At 35.1% G+C, this 20,498-nt stretch overlaps 1 protein-coding gene across 1 annotated transcript in view; it reads right to left on the bottom strand.

Moving 5' to 3' along the window:
• TJP1 (tight junction protein 1) overlaps nt 1-20,498 on the bottom strand; it is a 341,704-nt gene that overhangs the window by 69,912 nt on the left and 251,294 nt on the right. The window contains exon 5 of the mRNA XM_077762419.1: nt 5,287-5,343. Within this exon, the coding sequence (XP_077618545.1) occupies nt 5,287-5,343 (57 nt within the window). The remainder of the gene's footprint in view (nt 1-5,286; nt 5,344-20,498) is intronic.

Below are 20,498 nucleotides of genomic sequence, written 5' to 3'. Positions count from 1 at the left end.
TCTGTCACAGTCTCTGTGATGAGGCCCAGAAGCAACACAGGTCTATGTTCTCAGAACAACAGCTAACATGTTTAAAAATGAAAGAATTATTAATAATAAACTCATCTCTATGTATCTTGTGATGACACTTTTCTGGCCTGGTACCTCTCTCATAGCAAAAGAAAACTAAGTATGAGAAGAGGTCATCTACAGATCAGAACTTACACTACTCTTCTAAGTAGAAAACTCAGACTTGCCTGATTTATTACACCTGACATGAGTTGCTATGATACTTCTAACACATTCAGAAAACTGGATTCTGTTTTCTCAATATTCAAGATCTTTTCCTACTTTACCTAAGCAAATGAAATACAGATCTGTAGTAACTACATTTAGCATTTCCCCATATTTGAAAACTTAACAAAACCAGGCAAAATAGCAGACAGAAGAAAATAACTTTAGCTAATTTATGTCTTCTTTTACTTACACTTAAAAGGTAGGAGGAAAAAACAAACATAATGTGATAATGCCAAATTATCCTTATGGTCTTGAATGATCTAGCTTCTACCTAAAGAAATTATATAAGGAATAGCAATTTAAACCCAACGTAAGCAGAATAAAGGAAATATTAAAATAAGAGCAGAAATCAATGAAACAAAAAATAAAGAGTAGCAATGAAAAAATCTGGTTTTTGAAAAGATCAGTAAGACTGTTAAACCTCTAGCTAGACTGACCAAGAAATAAAAGACACAAATTACCAACATCAGAAATGAAAAAAGGGACATTATTACAGACCCTACATTAGAATAAGGGAATATTAACCATTTTATCCTCATAAATTTGCTAACTTAGATGAAAGGGACAAATAATCTGAAACATACAAATTACCAAAGCTACCCAAAAAACTAACAAGAGATATATAACTTGAATAGTTTTATGTAAAATTAAAGAAACTGAATTTATAGTGATAAGCTTTCCCACAGAAACAAACACAAACAAAAAAAAATTCCCTAGGATCAGATGGTTACTCTGGTGAATTCTATCAAGCATTTAAGTAAGAAATTACATCAACCATACATAAACTCTACCAGAGAACTCAAAAGGAAAAAATACTTTCCAACAGCTGGTTTTGAGGCTAGTTGCTTTCCCTGATACTAAAACCAGATAAAACAATACAAGAAAAAAGTCTTAACCCAATCCTTCATAAACACAGAAACAAGTATCCTTAGAAAGCATTAGCAAAATGGGCTAATGGGTGGCTCAGCTGATTAGGCGCCTGACTTGATTTCAGCTCAGGTCATAATCTCACAATCTTGGGATCCAGCCCCATGCAGGGCTCTGCACTGGGCATGGAGACTACTTAAGATTCTCTATCCCCCTCCCCCTTTATCCCTTCTCTCCTTGACTCGGAAGGAAAGGAAGGGAAGGAAGGAAGGAAGAAAACATTAGCAAATCAAACCTATTAATATATAAAATGGAAAATACATCACAACCAATTGGATTTATCTTGGGAAGGAAAGCTGTTCAAGTATTCAGAAAGCAAGACAATGATTACACCAACAACTAATAAGAATACTCATATGCTAACCTCAGGCAATACTTGTGACAACAAAGTACTGGGGGCACCTTGGTGGCTCAGTTGGTTAAGCAATGACTTTGGCTCAGGTCATGATCTCATGGTTCATGAGTTCAAGCCCTGTGTCGGGCTCTGTGCTGACCATAACCTGATAAAGGGCATATACAATAACCTTACCGCTAACATCATACTTAATGGTGAAAGACTGAATATTTTCATCTAAAATTAGGAATAAGGCAAGGATATGTGCTCACCATTCCTATTTAATAATACTATCCTGGAAATCCTAGCTGGTGCAAAGAGGCAAGAAAAAGAAACTGCATACAGATCAAAAGGAAGAAATAAAACTGCCTCTATTCACAGATGCCATGACTACATAGAAGAAAAGTTACAAGTTCACTATTAAAAAAGAAAAAAACCAATGGTATTTCTATATATGAACAATCAAATTTAAATTTAAAAAATCATTTACAACAGTACCAGGAAACATGAAATGTACTTAATAAAATCTAGCAAACTGTATATAAATTCTGCATGCCGAACACTATAAACAGTAATAAGAAAATAAAATAGAAAAATACAACATGTTCAAAGTTTGGAAAACTCAATATCGTCAATTCTCCCCAAATTAATCTGTAGATTAATGTAATATAAATCTGAGTTTTTATTTGACAAACATATTCTAAAATTTATGTAGAAAAGCAAGAGAACTAAAATAGTCAAAACAATTTAAAAAAAAGAAATTTGGAGGATTCACGCTACCTGATTCCTATACCTATAAATCTATAATGTAAATATAAATCTATAGTAACAAAGGCAGAAGTGACTGATAGACACACAGGATCTACAGAACAGACTAGGGAAAGACCTATTTTTGACAAAGGTAGAGAGTATCTCATGAAGAAAGGAAAATCTTTTCACAAACAGATGCCCAAAAAATTGTCTACATCCATATTAAGAAAAAGAATCCTCTGTCCACATCTTATAACATATGCAGAATTTTACTCAAAACATCCAGAAAAAAAACCTGTGACCCTGGACTTGGCAAAGATATCTCAAAAGCATGCCTGATAAAAGTAAAAACTAACAAATTGGACTTTATCAAAATCTAAAACTTAAGCTCTGCAAAAGACACTATTAAGAGAAGGAAAAAAGCAAGTTGGAGACTGGTAAAAATATCTGCAAAACAGTATCTGGTAAATAACTTGTACCTTGAATATATAAATAAATAACTCTAAAACTCAGTAACAACTTCGGTGCACCAAAAGCCACAATCAACAGAGTGAAAAGACAATCCATAGAATGAGAAAAAATATGTACAAGTCATATCTGCTAAGGAGCTAATATTCAGAACATATAAAAAATTTTTAAAACTCAACAACTAAAAACCACCCAGTTAAAAAATGGACAAAGAGCTTGAATAGATGGCAACTTTATGTGTATTTTACTCAACTAAAACCAATACAAACAAAAAAATGCCACAATACCTCAATATAAAGAAAACAAACAGCCCTATTAAAAGTAGGCAAAAGATTTAAATAGATTTTACCAAAAAAGACATATGAATGATAAACACACAGATACTGAATATCCTTAGTCTTCAGAGAAATGCACACAAAAACCACAATGACAAACACACTACACACCTATTAGAGTGGCTCAAGTTAGGGGGGTAAAAAAAACCCTGATAATATCAAGTGTTGATAACGATACAAAAGCAACAGAACTCTTATACACAGCTAGTGGAGATGCAAAAATGGTACAGACCATTTGGTGGTTTCTTATAAATGTTCGCTTACCGTAAGACCCAGAGGAAGTGTATTTACCCGAGAGAAATGAAAAGTTATGTTCATACAAAAATCTGTACACTAGTGCAGAATTATTTATAACCACAAAAAATTGCAAAATATCCAAATAATTATACATTCATACAATAGAGCAATACCTAAGCTATAAGGAGCTTATAATAATGGCAACACGAGAAACTGATACAAGCAACGTCATGGAGAAGTCTCCAAATGCATTAGGCTCGGAGGACAAGAAGCTAGTCTTAAAAGGCTGTATATTATGTGAATTTACTTACATGACTGTGGAAAAAGTAAAAGTACAGAACAGAAACACATCAGTGGCTGCTAAGTGCTAGGGTAAGGGGACAAAGTTAATGACAAATGGGTACAAGAGAAAAGTTTAAGGTGATGGGACAGTTATATATTTTGGTTGTGCTGGTGCTTACGAGACTATATGAATTTATCAAACTCAGAACTGTACACAGAGGATAAACTTTACTATGTGCAAATTATACCAATAAAAGCAATAAAGGTATTAAGAAAATAAATGTAATGTGATAAAATAAAATACACAATAAAAAATTATATCACAACCAAACAAACACTTGTAAGGTATGAAGTTATTTTACAACATGTTTAATCTGATTTAAAAATGCTACCTATTAGCACATTTCAAACAGAGTTTGAAAGGCCATATTTCAGCCTTAACAATTGAAAGTTAAGGTTATTGTTACTTATTTCTTTTACCACTTAGGAAGACATTAAAAAAAAGTCAACCATATCTTATCTGAAACCACTGTTTTTTAATAATTACTTTACCCATTATCTATTATGTTCGGATTCAAACATTCACAAGATAATCAGGGGCAGAGTTCAGGAACATAATTTACCTGCCCTTTTCCATTTTCCTAGTAATGGATATAGCTAGTAGAAACAGTAGTGTGAACTATTTAAATATTCTCTAACCTCTTTCTATTCTCTATTCCTATTTCTAGTCTCTAAAGGGAAGAGTAATCAGAAGAGTTAGCTCTTTTCGAAGAGGATAGGGGAGAATTATGGAAGGCACTTCCTTCATCTTAAGCATAAATAGTTGCCATTAGTCCCATTTTAAACCTGTGAAAACCTAGACTTCAGCAGAGGGTTAGGTCACTTGCGTTTCTAAAGGAAAAGAAGGAACTATGATTCAAATTCAGAGCAGTCTCACTTCAGACAAAGCTTTTTTTTTTTTTTAAGTTTATTTATTTTGAGAGAGACAGAGACAGCCCAAGTGGGGGAAGGGCGAAGAGAGAGAGAGAATCCCAAGCAGGCTTCACGGTGTCAGTGCAGGACCTTACATAGGGCTCGAACTCATGAAACTTCGAAATCATAATTCATGAAATCATGATCTGAGCTGAAACCAAGAGTGAGATACTCAACGGACTGAGCCACCCAGGGGCCCCTAAAGCTCTTACTTTTAGAAAGCTTACTGCTATTTGCTCTCTGTCCATCTGCAACTGCTTAAGCAATAGCTTGGGTCTACATGTTTCAAATCAAAAATATCTTTTAAAGGTTTATTACTCACATGATCTGGTTTGATTTTAAATCCCAACCCTATAATACATGTACATATATTCAGAAAGTCTGAAGCAGTTTACAGTTTATATCATCATGCGCTGTGTTTTATTTGATGACTCAAATTTTTAAAAATAAATCACTTAATTTCTCAAGTAAGGAATAAAAAAAAGCAAATAAACAAATAACCACCAAAAGGATATATGAAAATATAATCATGTCCACTTTTATCCTTAATAAAAGATTTATTGCAACTTTAATTTTAAACAAAGGAATATAGAAGTTTTTTTCCCTTTCTTCTGACTTCCTGACATCTGGCTTTCCTCTATTGTTTTCCAAAGCTGCCGGTATCCTGAGTTATACACAGATTATTTACTGCAACAGAAAACTTACCCTGTGAAGCGTCACTGTGTGTTGTTCCCATATAGCTGTTTCCTCCATTGCTGTGTTCTGAGAAAGAAAAAGAAAAACAAATCATTTACCTGTTAAGAAAATATATTTAATAAAGTGAGATAATCCAGCAATTTGCACACTTAAATACCAAAATTCATATTGTTAATATTAGATATTCTGAAAAGAGTTTAATAATTATGGAAGGCTTTTGTTTGCTTTTTGTTTTTGTTATAAGAGACAGGAAACTACACACAGGAACTTCCTTTGTTTTTAACTTAATTTGGACAGATGCTGCTCTACATTCATTTCATGCCAGCTGAAATCGGCATTCAAGTTAATTCTGTAACTTTGTACTTAACATCAGATAGAAAAGAATAAAAGTTGGAATAGTACTATTTTAAAATATCTGATGACAACATAAAACATTTAAAAAGCATTCCTTACATTGTGCAAAGGAAGGAAAAGTCAAATACTTCTGAACTCAGTAAGTATAAATATACATGTTACAGGAAACTAGATAAGACCATTAGATATGTTTGGACATTGGTTGCTTTATTATCACACAGTTAAGAACTACTGCACCACCTAGTTTCAGTTTTGCTACAGAATTATCCTTTCAAGCTGCTTATAACCCTAAGTTAAAAAAAAAAAAGGGTTTTCTAGTATATGTATGTGGGCACACAAAACAAAAAACCAAATTTAACTACAAAGTATCCCCAAGAAGCACCATAAAATTAAACCAACACACCTTCAATTTGAGTACTACTCAAACCACACTGTAGCTCAGGCTCACCTCCTGTCAAGAACTTCTTAGTAGAAAGGGAAATAAGTTACTATTCAAGGCATTAGCACTAAAGAATTCAAAAAAAGTTTCTTAGAAATTGGGTTAATTGCTCTTAGAGGCTTAAATAATTCAGTCTCTTTTAAGGTTACCATTTTATGGAACTGGGGTTACTAAAAATATATTTACAAACTTTTTTTTTTTTTTTTACACAAAAGTCTTTTCAGAATTAACAAACGACAGGGAAAAGGGGAGAATGCTGAGCATGACATTCTCAGAACATCACAGGTTACCCACTGTTAGAAATGCTGATTTCACAAGTGAGATCCTTTTTCTATTACACTGCTGTCATTAGCATCGTGAGAATATGCCCATCAAGGTGCCATGGACCCATTTCTCCTTTCCCACAACATCTTTAATCGAAGATTAATGCCATTTTAGAAAATGAATCCCTATAAAGAAAGCCTGCTTCCCTAGATTCAAAGCAACCAGATTAACTTTCCTGCCAGATGAAAAGACAGGGAGAGAAAGGACCTCTCTGTTCACTCCCATAGATAAGAGCTACCAACCTTACCAGTTTTGTTTCAATCTTCCAATCAAACGGAGCAAAACCTCCCTTTAATGAGACCACGGCTAGAAATGCTGTTTTGTTTTTTCACAAAAATTGACCAGGATTTAATGTATTAAAAAAAAATTCCTCCATCAAAGTGAAGTAATGATGATATGAGTAATTCTGCTAAACACTGAGAGTCCTACTGAAATATACATGATAAAAATATCTGCAATAATTGCCAGTTTGTCCAATCTTAGCTGACTTATTAAAAATGAGAACTGCTTGCATGGCTCTAAAACTCTTTATTTTCTCGATCCACTTTAACCAGCAGCACTGCTTCAACTGCCTTTTTAATATTTCATATCAGTGCAAAGGGAAAGTGATCTGACAACAGGCAAGTATTACGATAACATATTCTTTGGTATGAAGCAGCTTATCATCCTCCATATGATTTTAATGACCACAAAGTCTTCCATCTTATAAAAATATTAATCAAAGAAATTCATTTAATGTTAAGGAAGGAAAATCAGGTTACGAAACAACTTCTATTTTGTTATCCTAATTATGTTTAAACATGAGTAGTAAAGGAGGCTGAAATGACACAAAATGTTAACACTGATCATCTTCAAAGTGAAGGGATTAGGAAGAACATTTTTTCATTAGATATTTTATCTTTTTGCTTTCTTTTCTTTATTCCCAATCAGAATAAACTGCCAGTGTATTTTAAGCCACATTCACCAAATCCCTTTTGAAACTTCAAATATCCTTATTAACTTTGTTTTCGGAAACCAAGTAATATTTAAAGAGATTATTCTGTTTTATTGTTAATTATAAAAAGTAGTTATTCTACTGTTGGTAAAGGATCTAATACATTAAGGTCTTAATGTATAAGCCTGAAGAAAACTGCAGTAAGAGAAATTAATTTTGTTCATATAAGGGAAAAACTAAAAATACTAAAACAACTGCTCCTGGCATTCCAATCAAAGTAAATGTTTCTTTAGAGGGATTAGAAAAGTACACATCTCAACTAACTTAGTGGCTTCCCGAAAAAGGGTAGTAATAGCTCACTTCTCTGTTAAAGCCAAACATGGCCTTATTAGCTTCATTTATCACAAGGGAGACCTATGCAATACAGAATGACACATTAAAAAGGTGATTAATTAGGCCCTTGACCAGCACATTAAACCAATTTAATCCATAATATGAACAAGTTATTATGTCTTGCTAATCCTACTACTTAAACCACAAAACAACAACAAAACGTAGTCCTAGTTTAAATCACAACACGCCCTCTCTCTCTACTCTCTAGCCTTGGTTTCCTTCAGTGGCAGAAGCAGCCAAATTCTATCTGTGTTTGTTTTATATATTACCAGGTGGACCTTACATGCAGTTCTCAATGAGTAGAGAAGAGAATAGATGAACAAATGGATTTGTGATAATGCAAATATAGTAAAATATAATGGAAGACTCTTATTTGTCAGGATTCAAGTATCCATTGCAAAATTCTTTTGACTTTACTATGTTTGAAAATAATCATAATAAAATGGAGGGGGTGTCTTAGAGTAAATCACTCAGAAACTGAAGGCTAAAAGTGATATAAAACAGCTTTTATGTTAATAAATACTATTTTTTCTTTCTTTTTTTTTGAGACAGCAAGAGTGCATGCGTGCACACACACGCACAAGTGGGGAAGAAGCAGAGAGAAAGAGAGGGAAAAAGAGAATCATAATTAAGCAGGCTCCACACCCAGCAGGAAGCCTGACACAGGCCTCAATCCCAGGACCCTGGGATCATGACCTGAGCCCAAATCAAGAGTCAGATGCTTCACCTACTCTGCCACCCAGGTACCCCTATTAGACACTATTTTCACGAGCGCCACAAAAAGAAAAAGCAAGTTCACTACTGACAGAATTTTGATACTTTTTAGAAAAAGGGAGACAGAGGGTTTCCTTTGTTAGAATACCTAAGGGTTCGTTATGTTTTCACTATGACCCCTTTTGTAAAAGTGTTTTATCAAGTTCATCTATTACCTATACAAATAAATGATGATTTAAACTCAACATACTTATTGTAAAGCTGCTTCTTGTTTCTTATTAAAAACAATGCAAAATTGCATTAACTTGGACATGGATCTTCTGATAAACCTATAGTCTCATTCCCAGGGCTCTGGGAGACCAAAGAAAAAACATTACTCCTTTAAGCACAATACCAGCACTATTATTCCCTAGTAATCTGGAAAGATGCTGTTAAATGGAAAATGAACTAGACGAGAAATACTGAGAAGAGAGCCCAAATCTGCCATACTAGATAGGTGACCTTAGTTTTCCTTACCTATAAAATTAAAGAACTGGATGAAATTATCTCAAGTAAAAGGTTCTTTCTACCTTCAAAATTCTATGGGACTATAATTCTAATTGTAGTCCAATCCCAATTCCAATTTCAAACTTGCTGCAAATTCAGTAATTAGTAAAGTATTGCAGGAATCAGGAGTGAATGCAAATTGTGACTACCGGATTTGGAGTTCTGAGTACATTTCTCAGTCGGCATCAACTGACTAGAATCACAATTTCTGAAGAAGCAAAAAGCTGCATTTCAGAATCTGCCAAGAGTTTGTTTGGTTTCTTTGTTCTAAGATCCAGCTGGCAAAGACACTACTCAGATCACCAACTCTGAAGGGCTTCCTGCCAGAACTTCAGATCCCCATTCTAGGCAGTTTCACTGTCCTTTAGGGATGATTACAGATCAAATGGGGAAAAGACAGGAGGATACAAGAACTGACAAAACAAGATGAACCTATAACTGGGAGAAAACCAAATCCAAAACAATAAATAAGGCAACTATTCTACAAATGAAGGAAAATCTTCACATTATCTAGATACATGGCAAGATTTATAGTCAGTTAAATTTTACTGTTCTAGCTGTAATTTTAAAAGCAACCCATTCATTTATTCACTCATTCGTTCAACAAATTTTATCAGATATGCTAAGTGCTGGGGAGGCCAAAAATAGGTCTCTCTTCCTCTCTAAAGGGCTCAAGGAGAAAGTTTTTATAACACTACATAAATGGTGTAGAAGAGGATTCTGCCTGCTGTGAAGATCAGAGACGGTATTCCCTGAGTAAACAATGTCCAAGTTGAATCCTGGAAAATGACCAGGAAAAAAGATTGGGGAGAGATGTTTCAGAAGAAACATCACATCAGCAAGGTTATTGATGCTGCACATAAAGCTGGCTGTGAGATGGCTGAGTTGAACCATGTGGATGAGGAAAGGGTAAAAAGATAAGTTGCAAAAATGCCATCAGAAGTTGCAAAAATGCCATCACACCAGGCCATGTAATATAATGCTAAGGACTCTAAACTCTGTGGGAAAACACTAAGGAATTTCAGGCAATCATATGACATAGCCCAAACTCATTCTGAAGGCTGTTATGTCAAAGATGGCTTTAAGGCCGGGAGACCAGTTAGAAAGTTAAGGTGTAAAGACGGAGAAGTTAAAGATGGCCAACAGGCATCTTTACACGGGCAGCTGAGTGAAAAAGCAGGAAAAAGAAAAGACTACAAGTTCAGTGTTAGACATCCTAAATAGAAGGTGCTTGTGGAAATACTGAAGCAGAGATATAGGCAATAGGGAGCTGGATATACAGGGCTGAAGATCAAGACTGAGATCTTGAGGAGATAAGGATCTAGAAGTAATCAACAAAGTAGTATTGAACCCAAGAGAAAAGATCTAATTACGCAAGGACTAAGATGACCCTGTGGATGACCAATATTTTAGCAGGGAAAAGGGAAAAAAGGAAGAACCAAAGGAACAGTCTTTCCTTTGAGGATAGAGGAAAACCAATGAGCTAATACAAAACATCATTTATTGCTCAGAGTCCACCAAAACAAAATATAAAAGTGGAAGCTATGACCTTAAAATATTAAATATATACCTAGACTAGTTTAGTCAGTACTATCTCTTAAAGGAGGCAGCTGAACACTCTTAACAACTTGCTGTCCTCCATTAGGAAAATCAAGTAGTAAAGGAAGGTGTGTACCACTGGTGCTCTCTCTGGAATCCTTCTGTAAGCAGAGTTGCTACACTTAATTATTTCTGAATTCTTTTGCTCCCCGAAGTGTTTTTGTTTTGTTTTGAGCTATTTTCCACCCAAATTAAAATGCAAGATTATCTACTGAGATCAAGCTGAGCCAGGAACTTAAGTACAACCGAAGTTTTAGTGACAAAAACAGATGGATGACCCTTGCCCTCTTTGACCTTTCAATTAAGCATTTAATTTCAACTGTGATCATTGCTATACAAATGAAGTACAAAGAAAAATACCAGAGTATGTGTTAAAAAGGTAGGGAAAATAAACATTTGGATTAATCTGAAGGGCTGTCATGTGAACTCTCAAAATAGAGATGTCCAAGAGGTAGTAAAAAAGATTAATCTAAAGTCAAATGAAGAGAGATCTTGGAGAAACTCAGGGATTCAACAAACTTCTCAAATACAAGTTAAGAACTAAGCTTAAGCTTAAATAATGATCAAAATAAGAGTGCAGTCTCTCAATAGATGTTGAGTTGGATGACAGTCTCCATAGAAAGTAACATGGCATTCTCAATAGTAAGAAAATTTAGTGGCTAACACCTGCCTATACTTAACACCAGTTAAATTTTCAAATAGTTTATTTTGTCCACTCCTTGGTTGGCAATTTAAGGGACAAATGATGATCGATATGATTTAAAAAACATTAAGAGCTAAAAAACATTAAGTATAACTGGAATTTTTGGTTGATCAAAGTTGGAGGTCTCCTTAAAATGTAAGTTTACAGGAGCACCTGGGTGGCTTAGTTGGTAAAGTGTCCGACTTTGGCTCAGGTCATGATCTCATGGTTCATGATTGAGACCCTGTGCTGACAGCTCAGAGCCCAGAGCCTGCTTCAGATTCAATGTCTCCCTCTCTCTCTCTACCCCTCGCCCACTCACACTCTGTCTGTCTGTCTCTCTCTCTCTCAAAAGTAAACATACATATACATATATATATATATGTATCATTGTATTTGCCTCTGTCCTAAGATCAATTTGAAAGGATATCAACTTAACTAAGTTACCATTATATACACATTAAAAATAGAGAAATTTCTCATCTGGGACAGTTACAGACACTCTAGAAAACTGTGAGTGCTTTCCAGTTATCAAAAATAAAACTATTTTTAGGTAGATATTTTCTAATGGCCTGAAGATGGATAAAAAGACTTTTCATATTCTTTTCAGGTGGAAAGGGACTGAGCTGGCAGGGATGACTATGGAGTGATATTCCTGAGTGTATCTTTTTGTGTAACTCTAACTCTTAGAATCACAATATTCTTTACACACACACACACACACATATACATATATATGTACACATGTGCGCGCGCACACACACACACCACACACAAACTAAAGCGTAGATATGGAGATAGGGGAGATTACCCAAAATGGAATACAAACAATAACAAGTATGAACCTAACTGTATTACAAATGAATAATGTGATCACATGAAGAAAGCCAAGGAAAAAAGGATACAAGTAAGTAACTATAGAAAACAGTATCCCAACTGAATGCTGTAAGACCAAAGACAAAAAGAATTGTACAGAAATTCTGTAGCCTAGTCTTTCTCCTGGAGGTATGGGTATAAGTTTGAAACTATTTTGTATGTATATCAGAAGTAAACCAAGAAGTAAATACACCGTAGATAATGAAAGCTGAGTTTCTACTGCTGGGAGAAAAAAATAATAAGAAAAGGAGGAAGGGTAAAATGAACTCTGAGATTGGAAACTCAGGTATCAGGATAAACCCATGGTTTTAGATATCTACACACACAGATACATAAAGAGTCATGTACATATGCATAGATTACTATACATACATCTATTTCCTAGCTCTAGCTGCTGAAAGAGCCTAGAAGCAAACAAACAAAAACGTCCATTGCAACGAGTACAACCACCAGCATGGAGATCTAAATTTCTAAACACGATTCTCTAATGAAAGAAATCAGGAATTCTTGGAGAAGTGGTTGCTTTCAGGGTGAAAATATAAAATGAACCTTGAATATCANGTTTGTCAAAAGAACACAGGAACGAATTTGAAGGAGCTTCTAATGGCCAAAGTTGGAATGACTTGATCAACAAAGTAAAAATTGATACTATTAGATTTTAACCCATAGAATAAAATAGATATCCTTGAGCCCATAAAAACATAATCAAATAAATAAATGAGAAAGAGACAGCCCTCCTTCAATGGAACTCTAGTTAACAAATGGGGACAGAAAAAGGGAAACAAAATTACCATCAGTCAACCCCACAAACTGTTGCAGACGAGATCCACCAATAAACGCTAAAATTAGTGGGTGAAAGTTTGAGAAGTAGCAGGACTAGCAGAGCCTCAAATTACGTCCTCCAAAATACTTACCAACTTAAAAAACAGACAGTGACTTTACAGTGGAGAATTACCACCCTAACCTAGTGATCAAGGTAAACATTAATAATAATACATACCAACATTATTAACCCCTTGAAAAGATTCACCAAGACCCATCAAGATTTTCACAGTGTTTTGCCAAAAATGCATCATCTCATTCTAAAGATAAGAAAATATCAGACAGGGATGTCTGCCTGGCTCAGTCAGTAGAGCATGCAATTCTTAATCTCAGGGTTGTGAGTGCAAGCTCCACGTTGGGTATGGAGCCTTCTTAAAATAAGAATAAAATTAAGAATAAGANAAATAAAAAAAAAAAAAAAAAAAAAAATTTTAAAAAAAAAAAAAAAAAGACGGGGTGCCTAGATGGCTCAGTTGGCTGAGTGTCCAATTCTTGATTTCAGCTCAGGTCACATTCCAAGGGTAGTGGGATCGAGACATGTTGGGCTCTGCATTGAGCATGAAGCCTGCTAGAGTCTCTCTCTCCCGCTGCCCCTGTCCCCTCCGCATGTGCTCTCTCTAAAAAATATATTTTTTAAAAAATAATAATAAAAATTAAAAAGTGAAAATATCAGACAAAGCAAACTGAGCGGCATTCTACAAAATAACGAGTCAATTATCTCCAATAATATAAAGGTCATAAAATACAGAGGGAAGACTGAGAGTCTGTTACAGATTCAAAGACACCAACAAGAAGTAACAACCAAATGCAATGTAGAATCATAAAGCAGGAAGTGGAAAAACCGGCAATATTTGAGTATAGTCTGTAATTTGGTTAACATTATTTTATTATTTTATCAATATTAATTTCTTATCCTTGATAATTGTTCTATGGTTATATAAAACATAAGGGATGAGGGATATATGCAAACCAGTATTTTTAAAGCTTTTCTCTAACATTAGCTCAAAATAAAAAAACTTTAAAAAATCTTTTCTGTTTCTAAAGATATATGAAAAACCATGATACACACCAAAGCAATCAATGAAAAACAGACCACATTTGCAGACTCAACAGGTCACATTTCTTTAAAATAAGCCCTCTTCCTTCACTTTAAACTCTCAAACTATTTTAAATGAGTCACAAAATGTCTAAGGTAAAAAAGGTGACAAGCTGTGTTCCAACTGCTAAGCCTTCCTTAGACATACTCCATCAGGGAATCCCTCCTACGTCTAAGATCAGGCATCTCAAGGCTAAGAATCTTACCACTGAGCTGGCAACTGTAACTGATCAAGGTTCAATAGGAATGGAGTAAATATATCAGTTTTAATGCAAGCCATTTAGGTAAACTTAGGACTTTTCCTATACACAACAAAGAGCAACATCATTTATTTTCATGTAAAACTGAGTTTTCAAAGTCACACTAATTGCAGACACGTAGGAGTTTAATAAACTTGAACTGTTGTCAAAAAATAAAAAATAATATCAATATATCCAATACTGTGTCCATATCCAGAATACACAAAGAATTCTTATCATACTGACAGCCTAATAGAACAGATGTGCTAAGGGCTTACAACATTCACTCAATATAATATTTTTTGGCCATGAAATGAATAAACTACAACTATATAAACCACAATATGGATGAATCTTACAATGTTGTTCAATGTTGAACAAAAGAAGCTGGACATAAGAACACATATAATATGTTTTCATTTGATTATAACAGGTTAAAACAACAACAAATGAAAAACAAAAAAAACACTGAAAAAGAAAAACTCCCAGGGGGAAACTGGCCTTATCAGTTAAAGAGCTCTTAATTAATTAAGACATACTACAAGTCTTTTATAATTAAAAGTGTGGTACTGGTGCATGATTAGACAAAAAGACCAGGGGAATAAAATGGAAAATCCAGACACAGAGCCCAAAATAAATGGCAAATTAGGATATGAGAAAGGTACTTCTCAAATTGTTTGTGTAAAGGATGTACTTGTTAATAAATGGTTGTGGAAAAATGGGGCAGTCATTTGGGGAAAAAAACATAAAACTAGATCTATATCTTATCATGCATAAGAATAAACTCTAAAAGAATTATGGACCTAAATGTGAAAAAATAAAACCATAAAAGTACTAGAAGAAAACTCAAATCAATTCCTTTTTTTTTTTTTTTAAAGAGAGAATGTGAGGAGGGGAGAGGGGCAGTGGGAGAGACAGAGTGAATCTTAAGCAGGCTACATGTGGGGATCAATCCCACAACTCTGAGATGATGACGTGAGCCAAAATCAAGAGCCAAACCCTCAATTGACTGTCAAGACCCCCAGGCACCCCTCAAGTGAATTCTTCTTTAATGCTGGTGTAGGGAAAGGCTTTCTAACCATAACTAAAAATTCTTAGGAAATAAAATAAACCTGGTTATATAAAAAAGTCCACATGACCAAAACACACACACACACACAGAAACAAAACACCATAACTAGTCTGAAGGTAGAGCCTAGTAGAGAATATTTGCAAAATATACCTCAAAGGGCCAATATCTCTAATATGTAAAGAAATAAACAATTGTAGAAAAAAGAAAAATTTAAAAAAAAGAAAAAAGACAAATACTTCACACAAAAATATTAAAATGGTCCTGAAATATTTGAAAAAACGTTCACACTCAGAGAAATGCATATTAAAATAACCCTAAGATACCATTTTTCACCTATCAAACTCGCAAAAATTAAAACCTATGACAACACAATCTGTTTGCAAGGCTGTGTGGATACAGTCTGTCTCATACATTTCTAATGGGAATTAGTACTTCCTTTCTGTGAAGGAACTTGGCAATACCTAACAAAACTAACATGTACTTAACCTTTTGACCCAGCGATTCTACTTCTATGATACTTCTCCAATAATGTGAATATACATATGTACAAGGTCACTCATTGTAGCAATGTTTGTCCTTACAAATACATTATCGGCAACAATCTAAATGAGCATATATAGCCTACTGAATGAAAAAATTGGGGCGCCTGGGTGGCTTAGTCGGTTAAGCGTCCGACTTTCGCTTAGGTCCTGATCTCACGGTTCGTGGGTTCGAGCCCCGCGTCNTTAAAATAAAAAAAAAAAATAAAAAAAAAAAAAAAAAAAAAAGAAAAAATTATGGTACATCCATACAATGGGAGTACTGTGCAGCTATAAAAAATGATGATTTCTGTGAACTGATATGGAACAAATTCTATGGCATACCTTTAAGTGAATAAAGTACAAAAGTATCTATAGTATGCTACCCTTTGTGTAAGAAAGAAGGGAATATAAGATTATGAACATGTACTTGTACTTGCTCCTCTGTGCAAAAGAAACACAGAAATGATAAACCAGAAACTAAAGTAACTATAAGGTTAAGTGGGAAAGGGGTGGGAAGGAAAAGCAAATGGGTTTGGGGTGGTAGGAATGAGGAAGAATTAACACTTCTGAACATGTATTTTTGTACAGCTTTAAACTGCAGTAATGTTTCACATACCCCAAAATAATAATTAAAATTAACAAGGATGGTCACAGAGGTGGGATCCAAAATAGAATACACATAGTTAACAAATAAACTTATTCCATGGGGTGCCTGAGTGGCTCAGTCGGCTGAGGGTCTGACTCTTAGTTTCGGCTCAAGTCACGATCTCATGGTTTGTGGAGTGGAGCCTCTCATTGGGCACTGCACTGAGAGCGCAGAGCCTACATGGGATTCTCTCTCTCTCTCTCTCTCTCTCTCTCTCTCCCCCTTCCCCCTCTCTCTTGCTCACTCTAAAGAAAATAAATAAACTTAAAATATAAATAAACCCGTGCTCGCTTCGGCAGCACATATACTAAAAATAAATAAATAAATAAACAAACCCATTTCAAGTGAATACCACAACTGAAGAGGATGGGGAAGAAACTAACCTATGTAGCTGTCTAGTTGTGACTGCTGAAAGGGCCTAGGAATAACCACCACAGTACCAATGGGCATGCAGATCCAGGTTTCTAAATTCTATTCTTCAATAAGAGGATCAGGTCTTCTTGTGTAAATGAAAGAAGCCAAGGTTAGGGCAGGGAAAATACAACAAAAACCATGGACCAAAAAAATTAAAATTGCTCAAAATAGGACTTCCAATGGCCAAAGCTCTAACAATATGAGCAACAAAATAAATAATAATAGATTGTAACCCATGGAATAAATTATCTGTGAATGCATACTGATATAAATAATCAAATAAATGAAGAAGGGGCAACTCTTTTTTACAGAGGAATTCCAATTAATAAATGGAAGAGCGAATAAAAGAAGTAGACCAGACATATCTTGTCCTGACATAATGCACTGAGAAAGGCAAGCCATTATGTCTGTGGCAGTCTTGTCAAAACCACATAACTTCAATCAAATCATGAGACATCGTCGCATAAACCCAAACTGAAATATTCTAAAAAATAACTCCCCAGTGTTCACTGAAAAGTGTCAAGGTTGTGAAAGGCAAGTAAAGAGAAACTGAAGGTAGTCACAGTTAAAATGGTAACATTTTTGGTATATGGATGAAATAAAATGTTAAAATTAGCTTCATCTGTTTATTTTTTTAAGTTTTAATATATTTATTTATTTTGAGAGTGAGTGAGCGAGCACATGAGCACATGTGTGTGAGTGGGGCAAAGGGCAGCAGGGGAAAGAAGAGAGAGAGGGAATCCCAAGCAGGCTCCCACTGTCAGGGCAGAGCCCAAAACGGGGCTTGATCCCACAAACTGTGAGATCATGTCCTGAACTGAAATCAAAAATCAGATACTCAACATACTGAATCACCCAGGCACCTGTTTAACTTCTTGATGTGGCTAATAAAAATTCTAAGTTACACGTGTGGCTCACATGATATTTCTATTAGAACTACTCTAGCTCTATCACCAATTAATAGGAAATACAGAGGGCAGAGAAACATTGTAACCACTGTGGGGATCCCGCAAGCATCAAAATCCAGATTAAGAAATTCTAAAAGGACAAAAAAAACCTGTTGCTCACCAATAAAACTACACAGGGGATGGGGAGGATAAAGACAGAGAGAGATGGGGGGAACCTTATAGTCTAAGAGAATCAGTAGATAATACCAAACAACCACAATAGGAGAACCTTATTTGGATCCTGTTTTTTTAAAAATATACTTAAAAAGGAAAGTTCTTATTTATAACACCTGGAAACTTTACATTGACTAAATGTTGGATTTTGGACTTAGAATTTATTTTCAAAGTGTGATAATGGTCAATTAGTTCTTTTTTAAAAAGTGTTCTTATCTTTTAGAGATACATACTCAATAATGATGAAAAGACAAGTCCGGTATTTGCTTCAAAATAATGAGGAGAGGGGATATAATGCCTTGGAAGGATAAATGAAACAATACTGGCCATAATTTGTTAGGTGTACCTGGTGATGGTAACGTGGGGATTCTTTATATTCTTCATCTATTTTTTAATAGGTTTGAAATTTTTCCACTTTAAAAAAGGAAGATAACTTGAGGGGACTAGAATTTTTTTTAAGTTTTTATTTAAATTCCAGTTAACAAACAGTGTAATATTAGTTTCAGGTGTACAATACAGTGATTCAACAATTCCATGCAACACGACAAAGGGCCCTTTCTAATCCCCACCACCTACTTCACCCATACCCTCCACCTACCTCCCCTCTGGTAACCATCAGTTCTCTATAGTTAAGAGTCTGTTTCTTGGTCCTTTTCCCTTTGCTCATTTGTTTTGTTTCTTAAACGTCACAGGAGTGAAATCATGTATCTGTCTTTCTCTGGTTTATTTTGCTTAGTTCCATCCATGTCATTGCAAATGGTAAGATTTAGTTCTTTTTATGGCTGATATTCCACTGGGTGTATGAAGGTAGTATGCATACATATATACACACACATACTATATACCTTCTTTACCCATTCATCAGTTGGAGGACACTTGGGCTGTTTCCATAATTTGGCTATGATAGATTATGCCGCCATAAATATCAGGGCTCAGGTATCCCTTTGAATTATTATTTTTGTATTCTTTAGGTAAATATCTAGTAGTGCAACTGCTGTATTGGAGGCTAGTTCTATTTTTCACTTTCTGAAAAATCACCTCCAACACTGTTTTCCAAAGTGGCTGCACCAATTTGCATTTCCACCAACTGTATAAGAGGGTTCTTCTCCTTTCTTCACATCTACTCTAACATCTATTGTTTCTTGTGTTGTGGAGTTTAGCCATTCTGACAGATATGAGGCATTATTATCTCATTGTAGTTTTCATTTGCAGTTCCCTGATGATCAGTCATGTTGAGTATCTTTTCATGTGTCTGTTGGCCAGCTGTAGGTCTTCTGTTTATGTTTCTTTAGGTTCTTTTTCTTACATTCCAGTTAATTAACATACAGTGTAATATTATTTTCAGGTGTACAACATAGTACATGATTTAACATTTCCATACAATAGCTGGTGCTCATCACAAGTGCACTCCTTAATGAGGGGACCAGAAATTAATTACTGATCTAGGAAAGACCTACACCAAGAATGCTGCTACCAAGATGCCAGGCCAGTAAGCAAATTTTCCATGGGCTGGCTACTCCAGCAGCTCACTCCCTTCAGAAAAGAAAAACGCAACTAAATCTGGAGATGTGCTAGTACCTTCTAGGAGTTTCTAGGTTGAGTTACCAGTGAGTCAATAACAGAGTATTAAAAAAGCCACTCTAAGTCTAGGAAGGACATCAGATATTAATCAAATAGCCAACAGACAAATAATACAAGTTACTGTTGTGTAACAAAGAGAAAGTACTGAAAGCTTAAAGGAGAATTCTGACCTGATTTCTGGGCTCAGGACATGGTTCTTGAGGAACAGAATTGGGACAGATGCTAGATGAATGAGGGATGAAGGTAGGGAAGCGTTCCAGGTAGAAAAAAGTAGGTGCAAGAGCCCTAGGGTAAGAAAGTCCTTCTTTCATTCATTCAAATAATATTTGAGACTTTATTATGCTAGAGACTGTGTTAAATTCTGTGAATAATCAGTCAGTACTGACCTTTGTTCTCATGGAGCTTACAGTCCAGTAGGGGGCAAACAATTTCACAACTAAATATATAATCATAGGCTTAAGTAACGAAAAACAGTGCCATTGAGAGGAACCCAGAAATCTGGCAGAAAGTGCAACTTCTACTAGGAACCAAAAAGAAGACAGCATAGTTGGAGAACACAGAGCAAGAAGGAAATAGATGCAAGATGAGGCTAGAGGATAGGCAGGGATCAAATAATCCAGAAGTTTGCGGACCATATAGTATGCGTTTTGGTCTTCTACTTTTAAAGGCAATAAGAAGCCTAGGGGTTTTAGGAAGAGTCGTGTGTGTTGGGGTGGGAAACTAATAAAACCTGGATTTTGAAAATCAATTTAAAAAAAGAGTAAGGAGAAAGAAGGGATATATTATACTTAGGCAGCTATTACAGGAATCCAAAGCAACTATAATGGATGCACAAATATGTCTATGTG

Source organism: Crocuta crocuta, unplaced genomic scaffold (genome assembly GCF_008692635.1).
Source record: "Crocuta crocuta isolate KB4526 unplaced genomic scaffold, BGI_CrCroc_1.0 scaffold93, whole genome shotgun sequence".
Taxonomy (NCBI): Eukaryota; Metazoa; Chordata; class Mammalia; order Carnivora; family Hyaenidae; genus Crocuta; species Crocuta crocuta.
This window is presented reverse-complemented; position numbering and strand designations above follow the sequence as displayed.